This window comes from Astyanax mexicanus, chromosome 3 (genome assembly GCF_023375975.1).
Source record: "Astyanax mexicanus isolate ESR-SI-001 chromosome 3, AstMex3_surface, whole genome shotgun sequence".
NCBI lineage: Eukaryota > Metazoa > Chordata > Actinopteri > Characiformes > Acestrorhamphidae > Astyanax > Astyanax mexicanus.
This window is the reverse complement of record NC_064410.1, coordinates 5,211,092-5,233,037: the sequence shown is the minus strand read 5'-3', so window position 1 is coordinate 5,233,037 and position 21,946 is coordinate 5,211,092. Positions and strand designations below refer to the sequence as shown.

At 35.5% G+C, this 21,946-nt stretch overlaps 2 protein-coding genes across 2 annotated transcripts; both read left to right on the top strand.

Annotated features, from left to right (window-relative positions):
* The first annotated feature begins 1,630 nt into the window (after positions 1 to 1,630).
* Positions 1,631 to 20,431, top strand: LOC125799253 (adhesion G protein-coupled receptor E1). Its single transcript, XM_049475497.1, has 5 exons — positions 1,631 to 1,759; positions 18,305 to 18,397; positions 19,645 to 19,800; positions 20,019 to 20,171; positions 20,265 to 20,431. Exons 1-5 carry the CDS (start codon positions 1,741 to 1,743, stop codon positions 20,429 to 20,431), a joined length of 588 nt encoding a protein of 195 aa, XP_049331454.1. The 5' UTR covers positions 1,631 to 1,740.
* LOC103030659 (collagen alpha-1(XIV) chain-like) lies at positions 5,422 to 9,647 on the top strand. The gene is made up of 6 exons (XM_049476075.1): positions 5,422 to 5,601; positions 6,433 to 6,552; positions 6,677 to 6,841; positions 6,936 to 7,097; positions 7,350 to 7,508; positions 9,070 to 9,647. The coding sequence occupies exons 1-6, from the start codon at positions 5,457 to 5,459 to the stop codon at positions 9,123 to 9,125; spliced, it is 807 nt and encodes a 268-aa protein (XP_049332032.1). The 5' UTR covers positions 5,422 to 5,456; the 3' UTR covers positions 9,126 to 9,647.
* Positions 20,432 to 21,946: the final 1,515 nt, after the last annotated feature.

Sequence of the window (21,946 nt, the reverse complement as noted above, 5' to 3'; positions counted from 1 at the left end):
ACATTCCCCCTCACCCCAAAACTAGACTGGAGCCCACCACTAAGTTCATTAAATTAGCGCTGTTTAATACTAGAAGTCTAGTGATCAAATCCTTCTTAATTATTGATTTCTTAAATACTCACTACCTTGATTATATGTTTTTGAATGTTTTGAACGTTTAATCAGGGTCTAAGTCAGGGGTGTCCAAACTACGGCCCGCGGGCCATTTGCGGCCCGTTTCCTTCTTTGAAGGTATTTTAGAAATAGAATGAAAGTTCGCCCGCTGTTAAGCAGGTTTTTATAATGTGAGATTCAAAGTTTGAACGCTAGGTGTCAGAAACGGGCCAAAGAGTCTAAAAGCGGAGAGGGTGCGCATTTCTAGCGCAGAAAAACGTGCCAAAGAGTCTAAAAGCGGAGAGGGTGCGTTAACCTGCCAGCGAGCAGGTTGGCTTCAGAGCGTAAGTTCCTATAGTAACTGACTCAGGTTCTCTCTAAGCTCGGTTTCTGGAATGGAAAATCCTGAGTTTCCGTTAACTCAGAGTTTACGTACCCGGTTTTGTCACGTAACTCGCTTTCTGGAATACCCCTCTGTTGAGCTTGTTTGGCTGTTTGGGTTTTTTGGTTTATGTTCTGGGGAGGAAGTGGCACAATTTCTGATGACATTTTAACACCTTGTAACAGATTATATCAGGAGGATGAGAGGAAAAATACAAGAGAAATTGAAGCACATAAAGCCATAACTTAAGTTATAATTTATAAGTTATATTGATGATAGAAGATAAACACATTCAGAGATGGAATAATTAAAGCCACACTGTGAAAATGATTCTAGCCATTAAATCTGCTTAACCCTTGTGTGGTGTTCATATTTTTGTTACTCGTTTACTTTGTTACTTGTATTTAATTCAGCAAAATTTTACAATTTTACATTAAATTAACTAAATTGCAAGCAATATAAACAGCTTACATGGTTAATATTTACCCTTTACCTTTCTTATGTTACATTTCTTTCAAAAAGTGCTACTCTTTTTTTATTAGTTAAAAAAAATGAATTTAACTCAACATATGAGTAGAAAATTTGTTTAGTTTCAAATTTACAAATGAAGCAATGTTTATTAGCCCTTGGCCAAACATACTATATGTAATATAAATGGTTGTGTACAGTGTGTGTTTATCGAAAATGTGTTTTGATGTATGTTTTTCACAAAAAATGAGCCAATGCCAATGAGTTTGAGTTAGAAAAAAATATTTTTTTAGAATCATTTGATGAAAAATGAAAACGGGTCCCACAGACCCGAACACCACACAAGGGTTAAATGCATTGCTTGAACAACTGTTTGAAATGGCATATCAAGTCCTTTTGGACCATTCCTCATTAAAGTTTGTAAAGACCATTTGCCAGATCTAGATTATGTATATACAAATACAAATAGTGAACTGGCTTTTTCAATTCTACTTAAAAACAATATTAAAGCCTTCTTTGAATGCAATGGTAAACCAACAACAGCAAAGTGATTGTGACATCAACTAGCGTTCATAGAAAAAAACCCTAAAGGCACCCCTCTTTTCCTGGAGTCCTCAGCAACAGCCACTCCACCCACCTCCACCCCTAATTTCCTCCCTCTATTAGTAGGGAGGCGTGACTCAGTGGGCCTGGTTTATCTTCCACTGACTCTCTGCTCCAATAGACCAAGTCTTCAGCTAGGCTGCAGCTGTATTTGGTGCCTGTAGTCCATCCATCCATTCACCTTTCTCTTCATCATGTGTCTTCTGTTTCTGGGTGAGTTACGTTCTTACTCTTCCGTTGTAAAGTTTACCCAGTAGAAATGGAAATAAAGATGGAGTGGTACATTGGAGTAGCTGCAAGCTAAATACTGAATTTGTAATCATAATTCCTCAAATGCCTCAGGTGTGTGTTCCCATGTTCAGTCCTGCAATATAAAACTATACGTGGGAACAAATATTGCAATCCTGTACGAAATGAAAAAAAAAATAAAATAAATAATAGAGCCTTACTTATAGAATGGTTTAATGACCTACAGTAAGGGCAGTGTTGATGAAAATAATTATATTTTGTTCAGAGTATAAAAGTTAGAAAAACACCTGAAGTACCATGCTGTAAGACTGTAAAACTGACAAATGTCAGTTATTCTGCGCACTATCCAAAATCCTGTGATTGTTTCAATTATTTTTTTTTAATTTATGAATTTATTTTTTATATAATTTTATTATTAATTAGTTTTATTTATTTTATTTATTCTTTTTTATTTATCAAATTATATTTTTATATTATTAGTTTATTATTATTTATTTTATCATTTCCTATCATTCTTATAATTTTATAAGATAACCTTTTTTTTTTTACTATTTTGTTCCTTATTATTTCCAATTTATATTAAATATTTTTTATTAACTAGTGCAAATAGGGCCCTGTGTCCCTCAGTCACAGTCATGAGTTTATTTATTAAATATGTTTTTCCACAGGTCTCCTTTTTCTTCTCAGAGGAATCACCCATGCAATAGAGTGTCATGCTGGATTTGAAGGTTTAGGGACAGAAAATAATTGCGGAGGTGTGGACAAGTACTGCTTATGTTATTTATTTTTTGTAAAAGAAATTTTTTTTTAAAGTTTAATAATTGTTTAAAACACATTGTACAGCTATAACTACAGCGAATATGAATTGCAGATTTAAATATTAAGTCTTTCTGCCGAAATTGTTTAGTATTTAATATTTTAATTAGTTTGATTATCTGAAACATTTAAGAGTGACAAATATGCAAAATAAACAAATAAATAAACAAAATATAATAAACTATAAGATATTGTATATCTGGAATAGAAAATGATTAATGATTCATTTATTTCAAACATGTGTAATAGAAACACATATTATATATTATAGTATAAATGTTACTTTCATACATGAAGAAAATAAATGCGGACCATTTTTGACCCATGTTGTGCGTTACAGAGGTAGTGATACAATAAGGATTTTTATTTAAAGTAAGAAAGGAAAAAAAATACATAAGGACCTATGATAATCACAAATTAGTCGATTAAGGAATAAATTAATTGGTTTCAAAGATACAGAAAATGAAAACTCATCCAGGTCACTTTTGAAACATGTTGTTCTTTAAATAGCTTATTAAATGAAGAAAATATGAAAAAAAACATTCACCATGTCTTATTAAAATCCATTTATTGTTAACCATTTTAGTGATCTTAATATAGTTATCAAATACATATTTAATACAAACACATATTTAATAAAAAATATTTTTAGGGCCATTGAAGCAATACAATTTTTTGTGTCAATCATGTCAGTTTACCCTCACAAATAACTCTAAATTCTAAAGAAACTTTACCAAATTTCCTATTAATCATAAAATTTAATAAAGCCTTCACATGTACCGTTTAATTAATATTTATTAATTAAACGGTAATTTTTTATTTAGGTGTAGCAGATACATAATAAAGATTTGCATCAGGGCTAATGTGCATTAAATAAAATATGAATAATTAAACAGTTGGGGAGATACAATAAGTGCAATCATCACTGACTTGCACTATGATTTGGTTCATCTGTCTTTTGAACCAACCACTGATTGGTCTCAGATATTTAGAGGGAGGACTGGCTGAAAAGAACAGTCACAGCTAGTGTAACGCTGGTTGAATGTGCTGGAAACTTATTTCCTCCTTCATGCAGTTAAACTAACAATTATTTAAAGGTGCATTATGTAGGACCTGAGAGCGAGTCTGTGAAATGGCTACAGCAGTCCAATTTCAAAACACCACAGAGTGTAGTCAGCTCCGCCCACCCCTCCCCAGCCACGAAACTTATTTGGGTTGCCAAATTCAGGAGGCTGAATCTACACAACGTTAAGGCTAGTAGGAGAGGAGAAATACAGCAACTCTAAACTCTTCTAAAACCCGTATCTAGAGGGAGAGCAAAAGCTCCACGGAGTTCCAGACCGTGCAGGCCCCGCGATGTGTCTGACCGCGGCTCCGTGAAAGTACCTGACCTGCTTCAGCTGGCCAGTTAGCTTACCTGTTCAGGAGAAAAGTAGCAGCTCTGGGTCGGTCTTGTAGTCTTTTAGAGCTCTAATTCTCCCCGTTCAAACTCCCTGCCAATATTCACTCTTGTTATATTCCTTATATGGTCACTGAGCATTTTTTGAGACATGCTGAGGCTTTTTAAGCTGTGTAGCAGCTGAGGTTTAACTGAACCAGCTCTGCTAGCTAAGCTCCTCCACTGCAGCGCCGATGGCTGTAGTGTAGTGTTAGGGCTGGCAACCTCGGTGGGCGGAGTAAGTGTTGGGGAAGGAGCAGCAGGAGGAGCCAGAGGACTAAACAAACACAAAACCCGGGACGGCCTGCTGAAGCCGTGCTGACAAGAGCTGCCAGTGCTTTCACTCAACATGTTTCCTTAATATCTGATGATACATCCTGATCATTTTTATCATTTACTACTGAAAATTAATTTACAACCCAGCTATGTGAAATTCGCCTCATATGAGTTTCTTGCTACCAATTTTTCATTTGCTGATTCAAATTAAAATTTATTGTCACACAAAATATTGTATTAAAGCTTTTGCTCCATCAAAGATCACTTAAACTTTGTTAAGTTTGTTTTATACAGTGTAATAATGAATAGCTGAATCTGAATCTCTGCCCTTGTTGTCTTTTCCTAGATATTGATGAGTGTACAGAGAACCCGAGTCTCTGTGGAAACAATTCTGTGTGTAAAAATACAGAAGGATCATATTTCTGCAGTTGCAAACATGGGTTTATTTCCAGCAAAAAAGAACTGAAGAAATTTAATGCAACCCATAGGGTTGAATGTAGAGGTAAGGCAGGAGGATTATGTGTGTTAATGTGTTCATTTCTGAGTAGAGAAGGGATAAAATATTGTGTTTAATGGTACCAGTGTGCTGAAACGACCATCCCTGCTAAGCCTAATATATTCATTCTAAAAACTGGGTTGTCAGCCTCTTTTCACGGGAGTTCTTCTTCTGGCCACGTCACGCGTCTTTACGTACTTACGTCACACGTACAGCCTCTAAAAGAGGATCCAGCTCAGTTTTACTGAACGCGAGCGGCTGGTGGAGCAACGGAGACTTCAGAAGAGGAAACTCAGGCCTCAGTAGCTCCTCCATTCACTTACACTGACAAAACTGACAACCATATATAATAACTCTCTTACATCCGCTGCAGTTTCTGACTTTCTCTCTGACGGATTCATCCGCTCTGAAAAGAGACCGCGTCACACACGCCCTGTTTAACCCTTGTGTGGTGTTTAGGTCTGTGGGACCCGTTTTCAATTTTCATCAAATGATACTAAAAAAATATTTTTTCTAACTCAAACTCGTTGGCATTGGCTCATTTTTTGTGAAAAACATATATCAAAACCCATTTTCGAAGCACACACTGTAAGTTGATTGGTTGTTTGTGAAATGTCTCTGCAGGGAATCAGTTTATGTGTACGGACGTCACGGTGGCAGACATCGTGATGGTGATCGATGACTCGTGGAGAATCGGACGATTAAACTTCAAAGCAATCTGCAAATTTCTGGAAAAAGTGGTCAATGCCTTTGATGTTGGAATTGATAAAGTCCGAATAGGTAAGTCTCATTAAGATCATGAGCAGAGCTCTCAGTATAAAAAAATGTAAGCGCAGGACCCAATGCTACTAAGTTTTTTAAAAAAGAGTGGAGAAAATGTAAATATACAACAGAATTGACATGCAATAATAATGTTAATAATAATAATAACCAAATTTGTTATATTATTTTAAATATTAGGTGATAATTGATCAGTGGTTGTCATATGTACATAATTCAGACATTTTACGCATATTTTTTTCTAACCACAGTAAATAGGTACCACTTTAAAATAAGACTACCTTTATAAAAGGTTTATAAATGGTTTACAATTTGTTTTGTAATGGTTACTAATTAGGTTGTAAATGCCTTAAAAATCATTAATAATCCTTTATAACACATAAGTAGCAAGGGCAACACTATAGGTGGCTGTGGGTTCACTATTTGGCAAACAGCAGGTCATTGTTGCCCTTTCTACGTATGTGTTATAACTGATTATTAATGATTTTAAGGCATTTACAACCTAATTAGTAACCAGTAATTAATACACTTATTGTTAATCATTGGTAAACCCTTTATAAAGGTAGTCTTATTTTAAAGTGGTACCAGTAAATGTAATGTGGGGTAACATGTTTAGGTTGTAAAGTCACGTTTACTTGGATGTAACTAATAACAAACAGAATACAGAAAAAAATGGATTATTTGAAAATAAATGTAATTCCACAAATTTTGTTCTAGGAAACTATAGGGGGGCTTTGGTTCATATTAGCAAATGTGTAAATGCTTGGCATTGTTTGGTGATTTGTTTTGACAGTGTCTGTTTGCTTGATGGTGTTTGTGTTTACTGCTCAGGTCTGGTCAAGTATAGTGGAGATCCCAAGATTGAGTGGCATCTAAATTCCTACACAACTAAAGATGAAGTGATTACTTCCCTCAGGAATCTGCCGTTTAAAGGAGGAGCCACGATGACCGGTAGAAAACCATCCTTATTCTCAGTGGGGAGATGTTCAGAGGGAGATGTTCAATGAGAAAGTTTTTAGCTCTTTCCTGAAAGAAGTCTGTTTTTGTTTGATTGGTTGGTTCTGTGTTTGTTTAGGTCGAGCCCTAACCTTCTTTCGGGAGAATAGCTTCAGACTACAATCCGGCTCTCGAGGAAACGTTTCAAAAATTGCTATTCTTGTCACTAAAGGAAAATCTCAAGATGAAATGGCTGTTCCAGCACAGAGTCTGAGAGATGCTGGAGTGGAACTCTTCGTCATCGGTAATAATTCACACAATCGTTATTACTCATCAATTAATTAAGTTCATTATAATATCTGAATCAGTTCTATAAGTATGTGTGTGTGTATTTGTAGGAGTAGCGTATATAAATGAAACAGAACTAAAGTTGATCGCCTCTAAACCTGATGAAACTCACGTCTACAACGTTCCGGATATCAGCTTCTTAAACGATATCCTGGATGGACTGACCAGCAATGTGTGTGATGCAATAAAGCGGCAGGAGGAAGAGATCAGAAGTGAGTCTGATTATTACACCAACTGATAATCAATCTATAACTGCTCCTCAAAATAACTCTGCTAATTAAACTAACTCCAACAAACTAACTCTAAACTAGTTCTGATTATAAAACTAACTCATTACACTAACTCCGATTATCAAACAATTCTCATAATGAACATTCTAAAGTGAAAGACCATAATGAGTTAATTGATGAAACCTGAATAAGCCCTATTTATGTGTGTGTGTGTGTGTGTGTGTGTGTGTGTAGGAGTAAAGAATGCAGATGAAGAACTAAAGGTCATCACCTCTAAACCTGATGAAACACACGTCTACAACATTACGGATTTCAGCACCATAAACACTGTCACGGAAGGACAGACTTGCAATGTGATTGATACAGTGAAGCAACAGGAGGAAAAGATCAGACGTGAGAGGCTACAAAAACTCTACTTATTAAACTTTAATTTTCTTATAAAACTCTAATTACTAAACTAACTTCAACAGATTAACTTTGATTATTAAACTAAATCCAACAAATGAATCCAACCCTGAGCATCAAAAGAGGATCATTTAAACATGGAAGAAACAGTAGGCAGTTGAATTGCTTGAGATGCCACAGCAAACCTTGCCATAAAAATGGCTTAGGCCAGGGGTGTCCAAACTTTTTTTGTTGGGGGCCAGAAGGAGAAATATATTTGAAGTCACGGGCCACAGACTCTGTAATAAAACAAATAATGAAATATACCATTTTAAATAATACTTTTTTCCTGATTATTTCATTTACACACCATTTTACTTGACTAGCTATCTTTATCTTTGACAGTGTTGTGTAAACTAAGAATTTTCACATTGATGTTTAATTTCATGATGTCTCTTAATATTAAACTCCTTAATTACGGCAACTTTTAGACTCTGTTTTTTCTGCACTAGAAACGCGCACCCTCTCCGCTTTTAGACTCTTTGGTCCGTTTTTCTGTGCTAGAAATGTGCACCCTCTCTGCTTTTAGACTCTTTGGCTCGTTTCTGACACCTAGCGTTCAAACGTTGAATCTCACATTATAAAAACCTGCTTAACCGCGGGCCAACTTTCATTCTATTTCTAAAATACCTCGCGGGCCGCTCCATAAAAGGAAACGGGCCGCAAATGGCCCGCGGGCCGTAGTTTGGACACCCCTGGCTTAGGCATTGTTGAGGAGCTCTATAGAGCCCCTAAATGCAGACAATTTTCATAGTAAATTTGTCTAGTGTTCACCAAATTTGACATGATCATTGATCACGTATTAAGTATTGTTTGGTTTTATCTTATTTTGCCCATTTTGGCTGGATTGCGAGACTTAAACATTTGTGCTGTTTTGAGAAGTTACAATCGTCAAAACTCAAAAAACTTCACAGGCATACTGGTTGTAGGAGATGCTTTGATCTGGTTTTGGAATGTATACGTGTTTCATCAGCTCTTGGTAATGTTGGAAAACTCTTGAAAATTAGCTTATGGCCTCAAAACGTTTTATAAATATTTTAATGCTTTATTCATGTGTGTAGAGACATAGATATTACAATGTCACACACACACACACAAATCTACTGGCTTGTATTGCCCAACTGCCCAACTAGAAGTCAGCCATATTGGAATTTGAACTCATTTAAACTCATAGTTTGTCAGATTACCTCAAGGTTTTAATCAGTCAGTGGCGGACCTGTATTTCCTGCATCCAAGATAGAAACATGTCAGAAATTGAACTGAACACACCTCACTTCCAGACATGAAAGGCATGAAAATCGACTCTTGATAGGGCCCTGAATGTTTTTTGTTTGTTTGTTTTTAACACTGCAGTTTGCCTTGGCCGATTTTGCTTATAATAATTTAGCCTGATTTTTTTTATTTCTTTTCTCTAAAAAGAACCCTCTACATTCTAAAAACTTTATCTTAGGTTGTTTATGTAAACTAGGCCTATCTCATCATCTTCTTCCTCTGTCTGTTGTTATCGTAGCCCTGGAGCAGATGAGGATCTTCTGTTTGAAGAATGCAGATGCAGAAGAACCCTGAATGGAATTACACAGGAAAAAAACTCAAACACTCCTTTTACTGACTGCTTTACAACTTTCTACTAATATTTTAAAAGGATATAATCTGTGATATGTAATCTTTTTTAGCACTGTCACAATAACACAAGTTTAGAGGTGTTTATGTTCTTCAGAAACTTTGGGTAAAATTGTTTTGAAGGTTGAGATTGTAGACAACCAAGCAATTACATATTAATTGTTAATTGTGCACTGCTGACATAGTCACAATGATAGATAATATATTATTATGATCTATATTTCCACTCATCTAAATCAAACAACAAGTTAATTGTTTCTTGACCAATCATAAGTGTAATAATGCTATTGATTTTACTACTGCAAATTAGAGTATTAAAGTATGTATTTAGATTCATTCTGATTCTGTACAATTTGCTTTGATCAAGTCTGTGTTTTTTCTATTTTACCATACGTTTGAACTTTATTTTATGTCTTCTTATATCTGTAATGCTGAAACATTTAAGTAAAAAATGTCTATTGTTCAAAATTGTGAAGTTCAAGAGTTCAAGATTTTTTAAGATTTTTTTTGTCATGTCACAGAGTACAGGTGAGTAAAAAACTCGGAGGCAGGTTCCCAGTAGTACACAGAGAACAATATTTACAACATAGTAGAATAAAAAGGATATACAGATATCTTTACAGTATACACAATACACACAATAACATTACACACAATTACTTACACTATAGACATATTAACATATGGCATTGCATGGAAACACAGTAGGTGTGATTGAATATATAAATATACAATGCTATGTAGACGTGTAGATATCTAGAGTGTGTGTGTGGAAGTGCAGGGTACAGAATGCTGTATGTAGGATAATATGGGAAAGTCTGATAGATGCAGTATAAAGTATAGTGCAGGGTGCAGTCTTTGTAAGGGTGTCAGTGGGGTGGGTTGGGCAGAACACTGTTTTACTGACTGTTCCACAGCCTGTTCGCCCAGGGGAAGAAGCTATCTTGGAACCGTCTGGTTCTGCTCTTTAAGCTTTTGAGCCAGGTTGCCAGGTCCAAAAAAAATATCCAGCCCAAAGTCAGTCTAAAACCCGCCCTTTACAAGCTAGCCCAAAATATCTGTCTGTCACACATTTGAAGCAAATGGCAAAACAACTATGAGTGAACAACTTAGTATTTTGTTTTGTAAGGGATTTATTATCAGTTTTGCTATTTACAGTTTTTTTTATTTCTAGTTACATTGTGATCTCTCTTTCTCTCTCTCTCTTTCTCTCTCTTTCTACATCCCTCTCTCTCTCCTTTTGTGCCCTTTGTGTCATTATGTATGGGAGGTAAATCTTGCCAAAAATAAAACTGAAATGAAAACACTAAAATAAAAATGCAAATACCATTTTGCACTTTCTTTTTCCAAATTTGAAAATATTATCACTTCATTCACAATTAAGTTTTTCACTTGAGCACGGGTTATATGTGACAAAATTTTTTTTTTAAATTAAAAATACTTTTTTTTTAAATTACCATACGACTATTTCACAGTCAGTGCTAGAATGAAAAAGCTAATTAATGAAAATAAAAGCTTCGCTTTGGCCTTGCTTTTTCATGATGAACTGCATAATACATGTTAAAAATAAAAAAATAAAACATTTAAAATATTTTTTATTAGTCCATGCAATGTGTTACCTCCCATATTTATGTTCTCCTGGTTCTTATTGTTGTGACCCAATTGGAAGATTGATTTTTTTGCACTTCTACGCTTTTGCCCGCCATGTTGACGTAACATACAAGGCCACTTTAACTTTATTTGTTGTTTTTTTTGGCAGCCACCACCCCTGAACTTTCACCCGCGACTGGATTTTTAAACAAGCCCAATTTGGCGGGAAAACCGCAAACCTGGCAACTCTACTTCTGAGCCTCCTTCCATTTGGCGGCTGTGAGAACAGAGAGTGGGCTTGGGTTAAGTTTATATATAGTTTTATTGTAGTCGCAGTGTTTTAATTTACCCAACAGAATGAAAAATGACATTCGAAGCATTAGAATTAATTCTATAAAACATTAGGTATGAAACATTAGGTTTCATAGAAAAGTTATAAAAGCCCAACGACCCCTCCTCCTTATAAACAGTTCTCTCTCAACCACACTGATCTGAAACTCTTCTGTATGACACCCTAATTTAATCCTGCTATTTTTAGAGGCCTTGAGTTTACAGACACCCACCTCCACCACCACTGCCCTCCTTCCCCTTTCAGCAGAGAGGTGTGAACAGCAGCTCTGACTAATATCCTAGTGGCTCTCTGGTGCTTCAGCTCAGAGTTGCCAGGTTCACGGTTTTCCCGCCAGATTCAGTTGCGGGGGGAAATTTAGGGGTGGGGTGGGGTGCGTTTTTTTTTTGGCTACTTTTAAAAATTACCGCGGCCCCCAAAAAACAAAAAAAGTTGGAACTGCCTTGGATGTTACGTGAACACAGCGACCAAACGAGACTAAAATCAATCTTCCCTGAATCACAACAATAAGAACCAGGAGAACATAACTGTGGGAGGAAACCCATTGCAAGAACTAATAAATAAAAATGTATTTTAAATTTTGATTTTATTTTCATCACAAAAAAGCAAAGCCAAAGTAATTAATTAGCTTTTTCATTTTAGCTTTGACTGTGAAATACAGTATTATTATGAAAATGAAATGGCAAAAGGGCTTTTTAATAAAAAAATTATTTCTGTCACATATGACCTGTGCTCAAGTGAAAAAATTGTTTTTAATTTTGTCATATTATTTTTACACATATTTTGAAAAAAAAAAAAAGTACAAAACGGTATTTAGATTTTCATTTTAGAGTAGCCTAATTTCAGTTTTTTTTTCTGGCAGGATTTACCTCACATACATAAGGACATAAAGGGCAGCCTGAAAAGGAGAGAGAGAGAGAGAGAGAGAGAGAGAGAGATCGAGAGAGAGAGAGATCACATTACAACCAGAAATCACCAGGTGATTTAAAAAATGTTAAAGAGGGGAGAATTTTTTTCTTTTGCTTATTATTATTAATATTATATTATATTATATTATATAATATTATAATATTATAATATTATAATATATTATATTAATAGCAATAGTGATAATTAATCTCTTTTAAAACAAAATACTAAGTCGTACACTCTGTGACAGACAGATATCTTGGGCTAGTTTAAGCTTTTGAAGGGCAGCTTTTAGACTGACTTTGGGCTGGATATTTTTGTTGGACCTGGCAACCCTGACTTCAGCTCAGTGGGACAGTAAGCTGAAGGCACGGAAGCTGAAGGTTGAGAGGGTCTGATAGATATATAGTGAGATCAGGGACAATAATGTGAAAAAGCAGACGCTCATTTTCTATTATTTTAGTCAGTTTCTGTGATTCTACAATTCTGGTAAAGCAGAAGCATCCAACGGATCAAGTCCTCAGCTGAACTGAAGCTGTAATTGTTGCATGAAGTCTTTTCTTTTTCTTCTTCTCATCATGAAACGAGTGTGTCTTCTGTTTCTGGGTGAGTTACATTCTTACTCTTCAGCTGAAATAGAAATAAAGATGGAGTGGTAAATTGGAGTAACTGAAAGAAAACATTTCTATTGGTCCATTCATCATCAAGTCCAAATTATGTCAAAAAATAGACTTTTGCAATTCTTGCAGATATTTGAATAATGGAAATATATAACTGAATGAATAAGGTTCCAACTTTTACTATCTACATTTTTTCTCAATTAGTAAGTAATATAATACAGGAAATTGACAAATCCTGCACCTAACAGCTGGGGTTATGCATATGGCTCAGCCAGGATCTACTACTCACTCAACTAACAACAATAGCAAAACCACCACAATCTGATACTGGCTCGACAAGAATCCAGAAGCACAGCCTAACACTATGTTCATGGTCCATTGCCTCAACTGCTAAGTAACAGACCTACCAAAAAATAACCTATGAACAAACAGAATCCCTCCTTAATCTAAGCTCACTTCCTTTAACTATGGCAACAACACACTTACCTAAGCACAATCACACACAATAAATCACATTATAAGTTGCGTGAGCAGAACACAGCAACCACTACCATCTGATACTGGCTCGACAAGAATCCAAAAGCATAGCGAACTATGTTCATGGTCCGTGCCTCAACTGCCAAGTACTCAGACGTCTACAAACACTCATGAGACAAATTATTACAAGAGCAGGACCACACCAATCCCCTTCATCCAAACTCTAACACAAACTTCAGTAAATACAAACAGTTTTACACTTCAAAATATATTTGTGGTTACACTTCAGACTTCATTCAAGTCTGTATTTCTATTACAACTTGGTAATAATACATTGTAAGCATGATTATTGTTTACTCCTGTAATGACTCATAATACTCTTATAATTAACTAATGAAATTGTTATAACATAAGCATAAAAAAATTACTTATGAGTTTTAAACAATTTTTATACAATTATAAATGACTTTAATGGCTTTAATAAATGTATGTATAATTTATAATACATTTAAAAAATATATCTTTTTATATTTTTTAATTTATAGTTTTGTCTAAAACCTTTGTCACAAAATTAATTCCATTAATTATATAAGCAAAAAAAAAGAAGAATCAAACGAGAGATTCCGAAAGCAAGTGACTTTAACAGCAAAATCCACAAAAAAAAAACAGTTGCATAAGCAGATTTCTTACATTATTATTTATTGTAAGATTAATTTATTGTATTACTAATAAATAATAGTACTATATCCATATAAGTAAGTGATTTTATTAAATAATATATACACATACGTATATATATAAACATATATTCACTATATAAATCTTTCAATTTGAGTCTTGGTTTTATGCTGGCAGCTGGCAGAAGAGTTTGACCCCTTACAAATTACTTGACACCTCCATCAGTAGGGTCCAGATAAACCAGTGTACAGTTCTGAAATAAATTAAGAGACCACTTCAGTTTCTAAATCAGTTTCTCTGATTTTGCCATTTATACGGTGGCCGAGAAAGCCCAACGCAGTGCAAATTGAAAAGCGCTGCAAAAGCACAAAACACATCCATCAAAATTACAACACAGGCGCAGCAAATAGAAAAACGCGCTGCAAATAGAAAAACGCGCTGCAAATAGAACCACAACACAACGGAAGTGAGTCACAACACAACGAAATTTTCCCGGGGGACCTTAAAAGATGCTGTACCAGCTAAGCTGCGTCTTCAGTAACGTCTCGGACTTCACTATGTGTACAAAGGACAATAAGTGGCAAACAAGGCGTTTTGTGAAGCAGAACTTTTAATAATATGCACACAACCGTGGTAATCACAGGTAATAAACAAAACTTACTTTTCAGAAGCTTGTTTGCCACTTATTGTCCTTTGTATACAGCTGGTACAGCATCTTTTAAGGTCCCCCGGGAAAATTTCGTTGTGTTGTGACTCACTTCCGTTGTGTTGTGGTTCTATTTGCAGCGCGTTTTTCTAGTTGCTGCGCCTGTGTTGTAATTTTGATGGATGTGTTTTGTGCTTTTGCAGCGCTTTTCAATTTGCACTGCGCTGGGCTTTCTCGGCCACCGTACATTTATAGGTTTATGTTTGAGTAAAATGAACATTGTTGTTTTATTCTATAAACTACGGACAACACTTCTCCCAAAATACAAATAAAAATGTTGTCATTTAGAACATTTATTTGCAGAAAATGAGAAATGGCTAAAATAACAAAAAGGTGCAGAGCTTTCAGTTTATATTCATAAAGCATGTTCTCCTCCACCAGTCTTACGCACTGCTTTTGGATAACTTTATGCCTTTACTCCTGGTGCAAAAATTCAAGCAGTTCAGCTTGGTTTGATGGTTTGTGATCATCCATCTTCCTCTTGATTATATTCCAGATGTTTTCAATTTGGTAAAATCAAACAAACTCATCATTTTTAAGTGGTCTCATTTTTTCAGAGCTGTATTGTATTTTTAGGGTGTAGAGGAATATACAGTCTGATTTACAGCAAAAAAAAAACACACAAATATACAACCTCTTTTGAAACTATAAACCCATTCTATCTTTTTGTAGCAGAGATGAGTGAAGAATGCTCTAAAAATCATCACTTAATATAAATGTTTCCTCACAGCTCTAATACAGGAAACTGTACTTCTGTAGTATTATTTGCAGAACCCTCTGTAGCACCTTTATTATAGGATGGTGAGTACGTCTTCCGATAAATTTCTGATCTGTTAATAATTGTGGGGATTGTATCTGTTTATCTGTGCTTCTGTGTCTGTAAAGCTACTGTATATTTTTCATAACAAAACTCTTAAAACTGTGAACTAAATCAATAATCTGTGATCAGCTGAACAATGCCTGAATACAAAACAGAAAACAGTCCTGAGCTACAAACTGAACTAAAGATTCATTGAATGTGTTTTTACACAGGTCTCTTCTTCCTTCTAATTGGTGAGATCACACATGCAATGGATTGTCCTCCTGGATATAGTAGTAGTAGTATATAGTAGTCGGGAGAAAAAAGACATGCGTGGGTGAGGACAAGCACTGCTTATTTTCATAGCTACATTCGTATGTAAAAACTATTAATTGTAGTTACTTAAAACACATAATATACAGTAATAACTACAGTGAATCTGCAGTGTATGCTTCAATATTAAAATGATTAAGAATTAAATATAAACTTTAAGTATGTTTGGAACAAAGAAAATATCAAATGAAAAATGAAGAGAAATCCATTGATTCAATGTGATCATTCAGATCATGTTAAGATTGTTGTGAGCTGGAAGTCAAATGCCCTCCCTTTATTCTCGTTGTGTTAGACTCTTTTGCCCGTTTTTCTGCGCTAGAAATGCACACCCTCTCCACTTTTAGACTCTTTTGCCCCGTTTTTCTGCGCTAGAAATGTGCATCCTCTCCTCTTTTAGACTCTTTTGCCCGTTTCTGACAACTAGCGTTCAAACTTTAAATCTCACATTATAAAAACCTGCTTAACAGCGGGCCAACTTTCATTCTATTTCTAAAATACCTCGCGGGCCGCTCCAAAAAAGGAAACGGGCCGCAAATGGCCCGCGGGCCGTAGTTTGGACACCCCTGCTTTAGTGTCTTAAACTCAGCCTGTCCTCTTTCCAGCTGACTGTGCAGTTTGTTCACGTATGTGGGATGAAGTGTTGCACTGCCAAACTCCTCACACCACAATACCCAACCAGCTGTCTGTCCCGCAGGAAGAGGTGCCTGTAGGTTCCTGGTGCAGTGTGGCCAACAGCTGGCCTGACCTCTGAGTGCTGCTGGGCCTGGAACAATCAGAGGAAAAAAGTGGGGGCGGACAGAGTTAGGGTTTTTTTTATATCAGATTTTGCTCATTATTTATTCCAGGACAAAATCCAGAATGATCCACTCAGACAGACTCGCTGCTAGATAGATGACTTCCAGACTGCAGCAGCATGACTAAAAAAGGTCAAGATGAACAAAAGCAGGACAAGATACCAAGCAATGACTTCATTCTCAGGCTTGATTTAGCTTTGAGGTTTTTTTTTAGATTTTTATAAGAAAGGAAAATAGCGCAATAAGGAGAAGTGCGATGTTACAAAATGAACCAATCACACCACCCCACACGAGGACCCTGGCTCGGACAGCTTCCATACCTCGCACAAGAGAGTAGAGCTTATATCCAGCCTGACCTGCCCCTCCCCATAAACTGTCATTAGGATCCTGAGTCTGATTTAAACCTGACATTTCTTTAGTAATTGGAGCATTAAGATTGAGCTTTTTAAAAACATTTTCAAGCTGTTTGAATGAGCAAAATCTGTTCAGAATTACGTTAATTAACATTGCAACACTGAAGAAGCATAGACCTATTATTTAAAAAAAATGCTTATTAAGAACCGATCTCCGAAAGAAATCTAAACATCAGTAAAGTAGGCTACAAGAATGATGTCTAAATGACTTTCCTCTAATTTAATAAAATTTAACATGGTTAAGAATACAAAATACTTTCTGAACATACAAACTTTTTAAATTGAGCTTCATTATTAAACCGAAACAGGCCAATAACACTAATATAATTTACAATAACGTTTCTCTAATATAATTTATTTAACAAGGTTTAAGAATATGAATACTTTCTCAACTGTCACGATTCACCCTGGTGTTGCACCTCCAAGACACAAGAGTTTTGATTATGCTCACCTGTTCTCACTTGCTCATTGTCTGCACTATTTAAGGATGCCGCACTCGAACAGTGATGGAGTGTCTTGTTTGTATCCATACAGGATTTTGGAGCGTTATTTGCACTTTCTGGCCGTTTTCTTTAGATTTGACCACAATTTTTGGATTTGTTCTGTATTGTGTTCTGGATGTTCTGTATCTTTTGCCTGTTTTTTCAGGTTTTTTTTTTTTTTAATAAACCTGCAATTGGATCCTCTAACTTGTTTGTATGCCATGAACAAATATTTTATTTAGCATATAGCCTATTTCCAAAAACATACACAAAAACAGCAATAAGGCTGCATGATCATTAAACCGAAATAGACCAAGAACAATAACATTATTTACAATTTCTTTCATCTACTCTAATATAATTCACAATGTTTAAGTATATAAAGTACTTTCTGAGCAAACTTTTTTCACAGGCCAGAGCTGTGTGATTATAACATTTTAACTTGTGCAAAAAAAACACAGTTTGATTTGTTACTTCGCTATATTGTGATAACAAAGAAGCATTAAAATAGCATTAAAAAACAAAAAGAAAAAGAAGTAGTGTTCAGGAACCTAGACAACAGTCAACCGTCAGACGTTTATTGCTACCTTTGCAACACAGAGGCACCGTGCACACTCAATGTGCGTACAGCCCGCTCGTTACACACACACAAGGACACGCTGCAGTGTACTCTCTAGATGCTAATTGGTTTATTTCACATTCTGCCCAAAACACACCCACAATTAATCAAGAGAATTAGCTCATTGCATGGTGCCTAAGATCGGTACAATGAGACCCTGCGTCTCTGAGCTACAGACTGCAAAACTGTTAAAGATTCAAAGCTCAGACTGGGATTCATTTGAGAATTATTTTTTATCAAAAAACTGCTTACAGTTTACTGTTTAATCTGTAAACTGTATCTTTAATCTGTGATCAGTTTAACGATGACTGACAAGAAAACTGAACTAAATATTAATGAATTGTGTTTTTCCACAGGTCTCCTCTTCCTTCTAATCGGAGAAATTACACATGCAACGGGTTGTCCTCTTGGATATAAAATTGCCGGACGAAAAAATAAAACATGCGTAGGTATGGACAACCACTGCTTATTTTTTAAAAAGTTGATTATTTGTTGCTTGGCACCATAATTTGAATATTATTGTTTAAAACACAACAAACTGCACATCAATAACTTTTATATTTAAAAGTTTAAAAACTTAAATATTTCTAAAAGACAGTTCTATCAGTTTACCTGTTGCATAATTGCTTTAGAGTGAAATGTAGGACTTGTTCACAGTTGGATTGAATAGAACTAGACATCTAAAGTGCTTAATGCCTCTAAAAGCTCAATCACAGGAGGTTAATACACTGAACTGTTACAAATAAACTGCCTGATACTGAAGATGTTCTGAAGATGTTCTGTGTCTTCTGAAAATTAGCTGCAAAGGTGCACGTCTTACAACACAAATTCTAGCTATTGGGTGATTCTTTGAGACATTTGCCCTTAAAATCAGATATTTTAAAGGACAAAATACCTCAATAAAGGTATTTTTAATAAATTTCCCACCTCAGGCTGAAATGTCATTCAGTACTAGGGATTTCATTTTTACTGAAAGTTGTTTTGAGTTTAATCGTCACAGACAGTTTGGCCCCTGTGTGATTATTTTTTAAGGAGATTATTTAGTAGATTCTTTAAGTACCTGAGTAATGAGGTCCCTCAATTTTAGTATTTTCCTAACCAATTGTTTCTATGGGGAGTAAAACTGGGGAATGTGTTTAAATATAATTTTGTGCCATTTTCATTTAAATATGGGATAGTAAATTGTTAGATTTTTCCAGGGAAAAAGTTAAAATAATTCCCATTGTTTCTTTAGATGTGAAAAGCCCATATTCAATTCTAAGAATAAACAAATGTAATAAATACTAATTGATTAAAACCTTCTAGTAACAGCTAGACACGGGAATTGACAGAGGGGAAATTATTCATAATTTCTTTTATAATTAATAAGTAGTTATAATAGACATAATGGTTACATAAAGCAGCAAAAACTTGCCAATGATTGCATTGATTTTTATGTGTCTGATGTTTATTAAAAAGGTAAGCAAGGTGAGTGGGGACATGCAAATATTTCTTTTACTGTTTAATGTCTATTACTAGACATTTATTATTTTTAAAATGTAGAATTTCTGAATAGATCATAATGCAAATACAATAAGTTCCAGTAAATCTTTAGTTCTGTTAAATCTAGAGATCCACCCTATTATTGATAGTGTGGAACAGGAATACATAGATATGTAAAAACTATATCAGAATCTCTGCTTTTGTTTTTTCACAGATATTGATGAGTGTACAGAGACCCCAGATCTCTGTGGAAAGAATGGTGTGTGTAACAATAAAAATGGCTCATATTTCTGCACATGTGAAGATGGGTTTATTTCCAAGCCAAAAGAAATGAAGACATTTACAGCGATTGATAAGGTTAAATGTAAAGGTAAGGCAGGGTGATTATTTGAGTTAATGTGTTCATTTTGCTGCAGTCACTTTACTCTCACTTCTTTCTGTTTTAGTTATTAATGCCAGTGTGAAACAGGACAGTGTAAAACAGGACAGCTTGTATCCTGGCACAGGTTTATACAGTGGTCTATTATCATTCAGTCGGTCCAGGAAAGAAAAGACTGAATCTGAATCTCTGCTTCTGCTCTTTTTCAGATTTAAATGAGTGTCTGAATGAGACGGGTCTCTGTGGAGACAATGCTGAGTGTAAGAATACAGAAGGCTCATATTTCTGCACATGCAAAGGAGGATTTGCTCCGAGCAATGGAAAGGAGACATTTAAAGCAGACCAGGGGGTTACATGTAAAGGTAATGCAGAGAGCTGATCTGATGGTAACTTGTGTTAATATAAACATTTAGCTTGAGATGTTTGAGATGTTTGTCTCTGTGTGACACTAACAGATAGGGATGAATGTGAGATGCCAGAATGTGAGAAGAATGCAGTCTGTAAGAACACTGCAGGTGATTACTACTGTACCTGTAACCCGGGCTACAAGCACACTTCAGGAAAATCTAAATTCACTCAAGGCGAGGGAGTCTGTGAACGTAAGGCTTCACTTCTTTCCTAAATAGTTTGAGTTCTGTAGTAGAGAGAACTGGTTAACTCTGAAGGAACCCTTGGAGCCATTTCCTTCTTTATTTATGTTTTTGTTCAATTGCTAAAACACAATTTTGTAAACTAGGCTGGTTTTGTCAAAATACTTAACACAGATCACACGACCACACACTCAAACTGCAGAATACCTCACATATCCTGCAAAATGTAGCACTGCAACTAAAACTACATACAGCATTATCAAAATCAAACTTTACCAACAAATAACACACACTTTATTTGTAACACATCAGAGCCATGCAAATGCAGGGTGGTTTTATTAGCCAGATCAGAAACAAACAAAGTAACAAAAACTGAAACAATAAAAAAGACTATAAAACCAACAACAGCATTTTTTTTTACACTGCTCCATCACAACAATGCGCAGCGATGAATCCCGTTCATTTTCAATGGAAAGCGTCAGCTCAGTCAGACGCAGTCACGCAGTGCATCATGGGTTCAATGCGTCGAGTCCAGGGATGCGCTATGACTAAGCTGAGGTGAACTTTATGCAAATAAATCAGTCCAATGCGATGCATCTATCCAATCAGAGAGCAGGCTGATTTAAAGCAATCAAATACGCCTGAAACGTTCCAGAGAAGCATAAATGAAAAGCTAATCATTGCAGATTCAGAATTTCAAGTCCTTTATGATCAATCCCTGCTGATTTACAGAGACTCTGATCAGAGTATTACAGAGGAAGATTACAGAGACTGTTTGGGGTCTCTGGTTGGTTTTTAAAATATTAATATATAATTTTATTGGAAAAGTTTGCTTTTGTTAGGCTATATGCTGCTCTCTAGACAATGTTATAAAGCTCAAACGAACATTTACATTTATAAATATAGATTTATACTTATTAGTTCATAAGAAATAAATGGTGTATAACACCATTTTCCATTTATTAAAGCAATTAAACAGGACGACGCAGGGAAAGCCTTTGAAACGCCCACGTGCGACCAGTTGTGTAAGACAAAGGACTTGCAAGAATATAAGGGGCTAACAATAAAACAATAAGGCAAAGAAACAAACAAATTAAAAATAGCGAACTAGAAACTCAGTGGAAACAAACAAGCAGGACTCTGAGTCAAACAAACAATAAATGGTCAAAAATCCAAAACAAAGACTGCAGTTCAAACATGGAAGACAGAGGACAAAAGCACCACAGAGAATAAAGGAAACATGAGGTATAAACACAGACAAAGAACACCTGTGGTAGATAACAAGAAGGCTGAGTTACAAACGAGACAGAGGTGGGAGCACTAATGAGAGGGCGGGGCTGGGAAATCAAGCAGACTAATTCTAACTACACACTAGGCGACTTCTAAAAGACTTTTAACAGACTAAAGTCTGACACTCTTTTACATCTAACGACAAGACACAGGTTTTTTAGTCACAGATTAACATTTTGCAAAGACTCGGGATCTTGCAGGGTCACTATTTGCAAGACTGCAACAAGAGTCTCTTTCTGAGAGTATTTTCCATCATG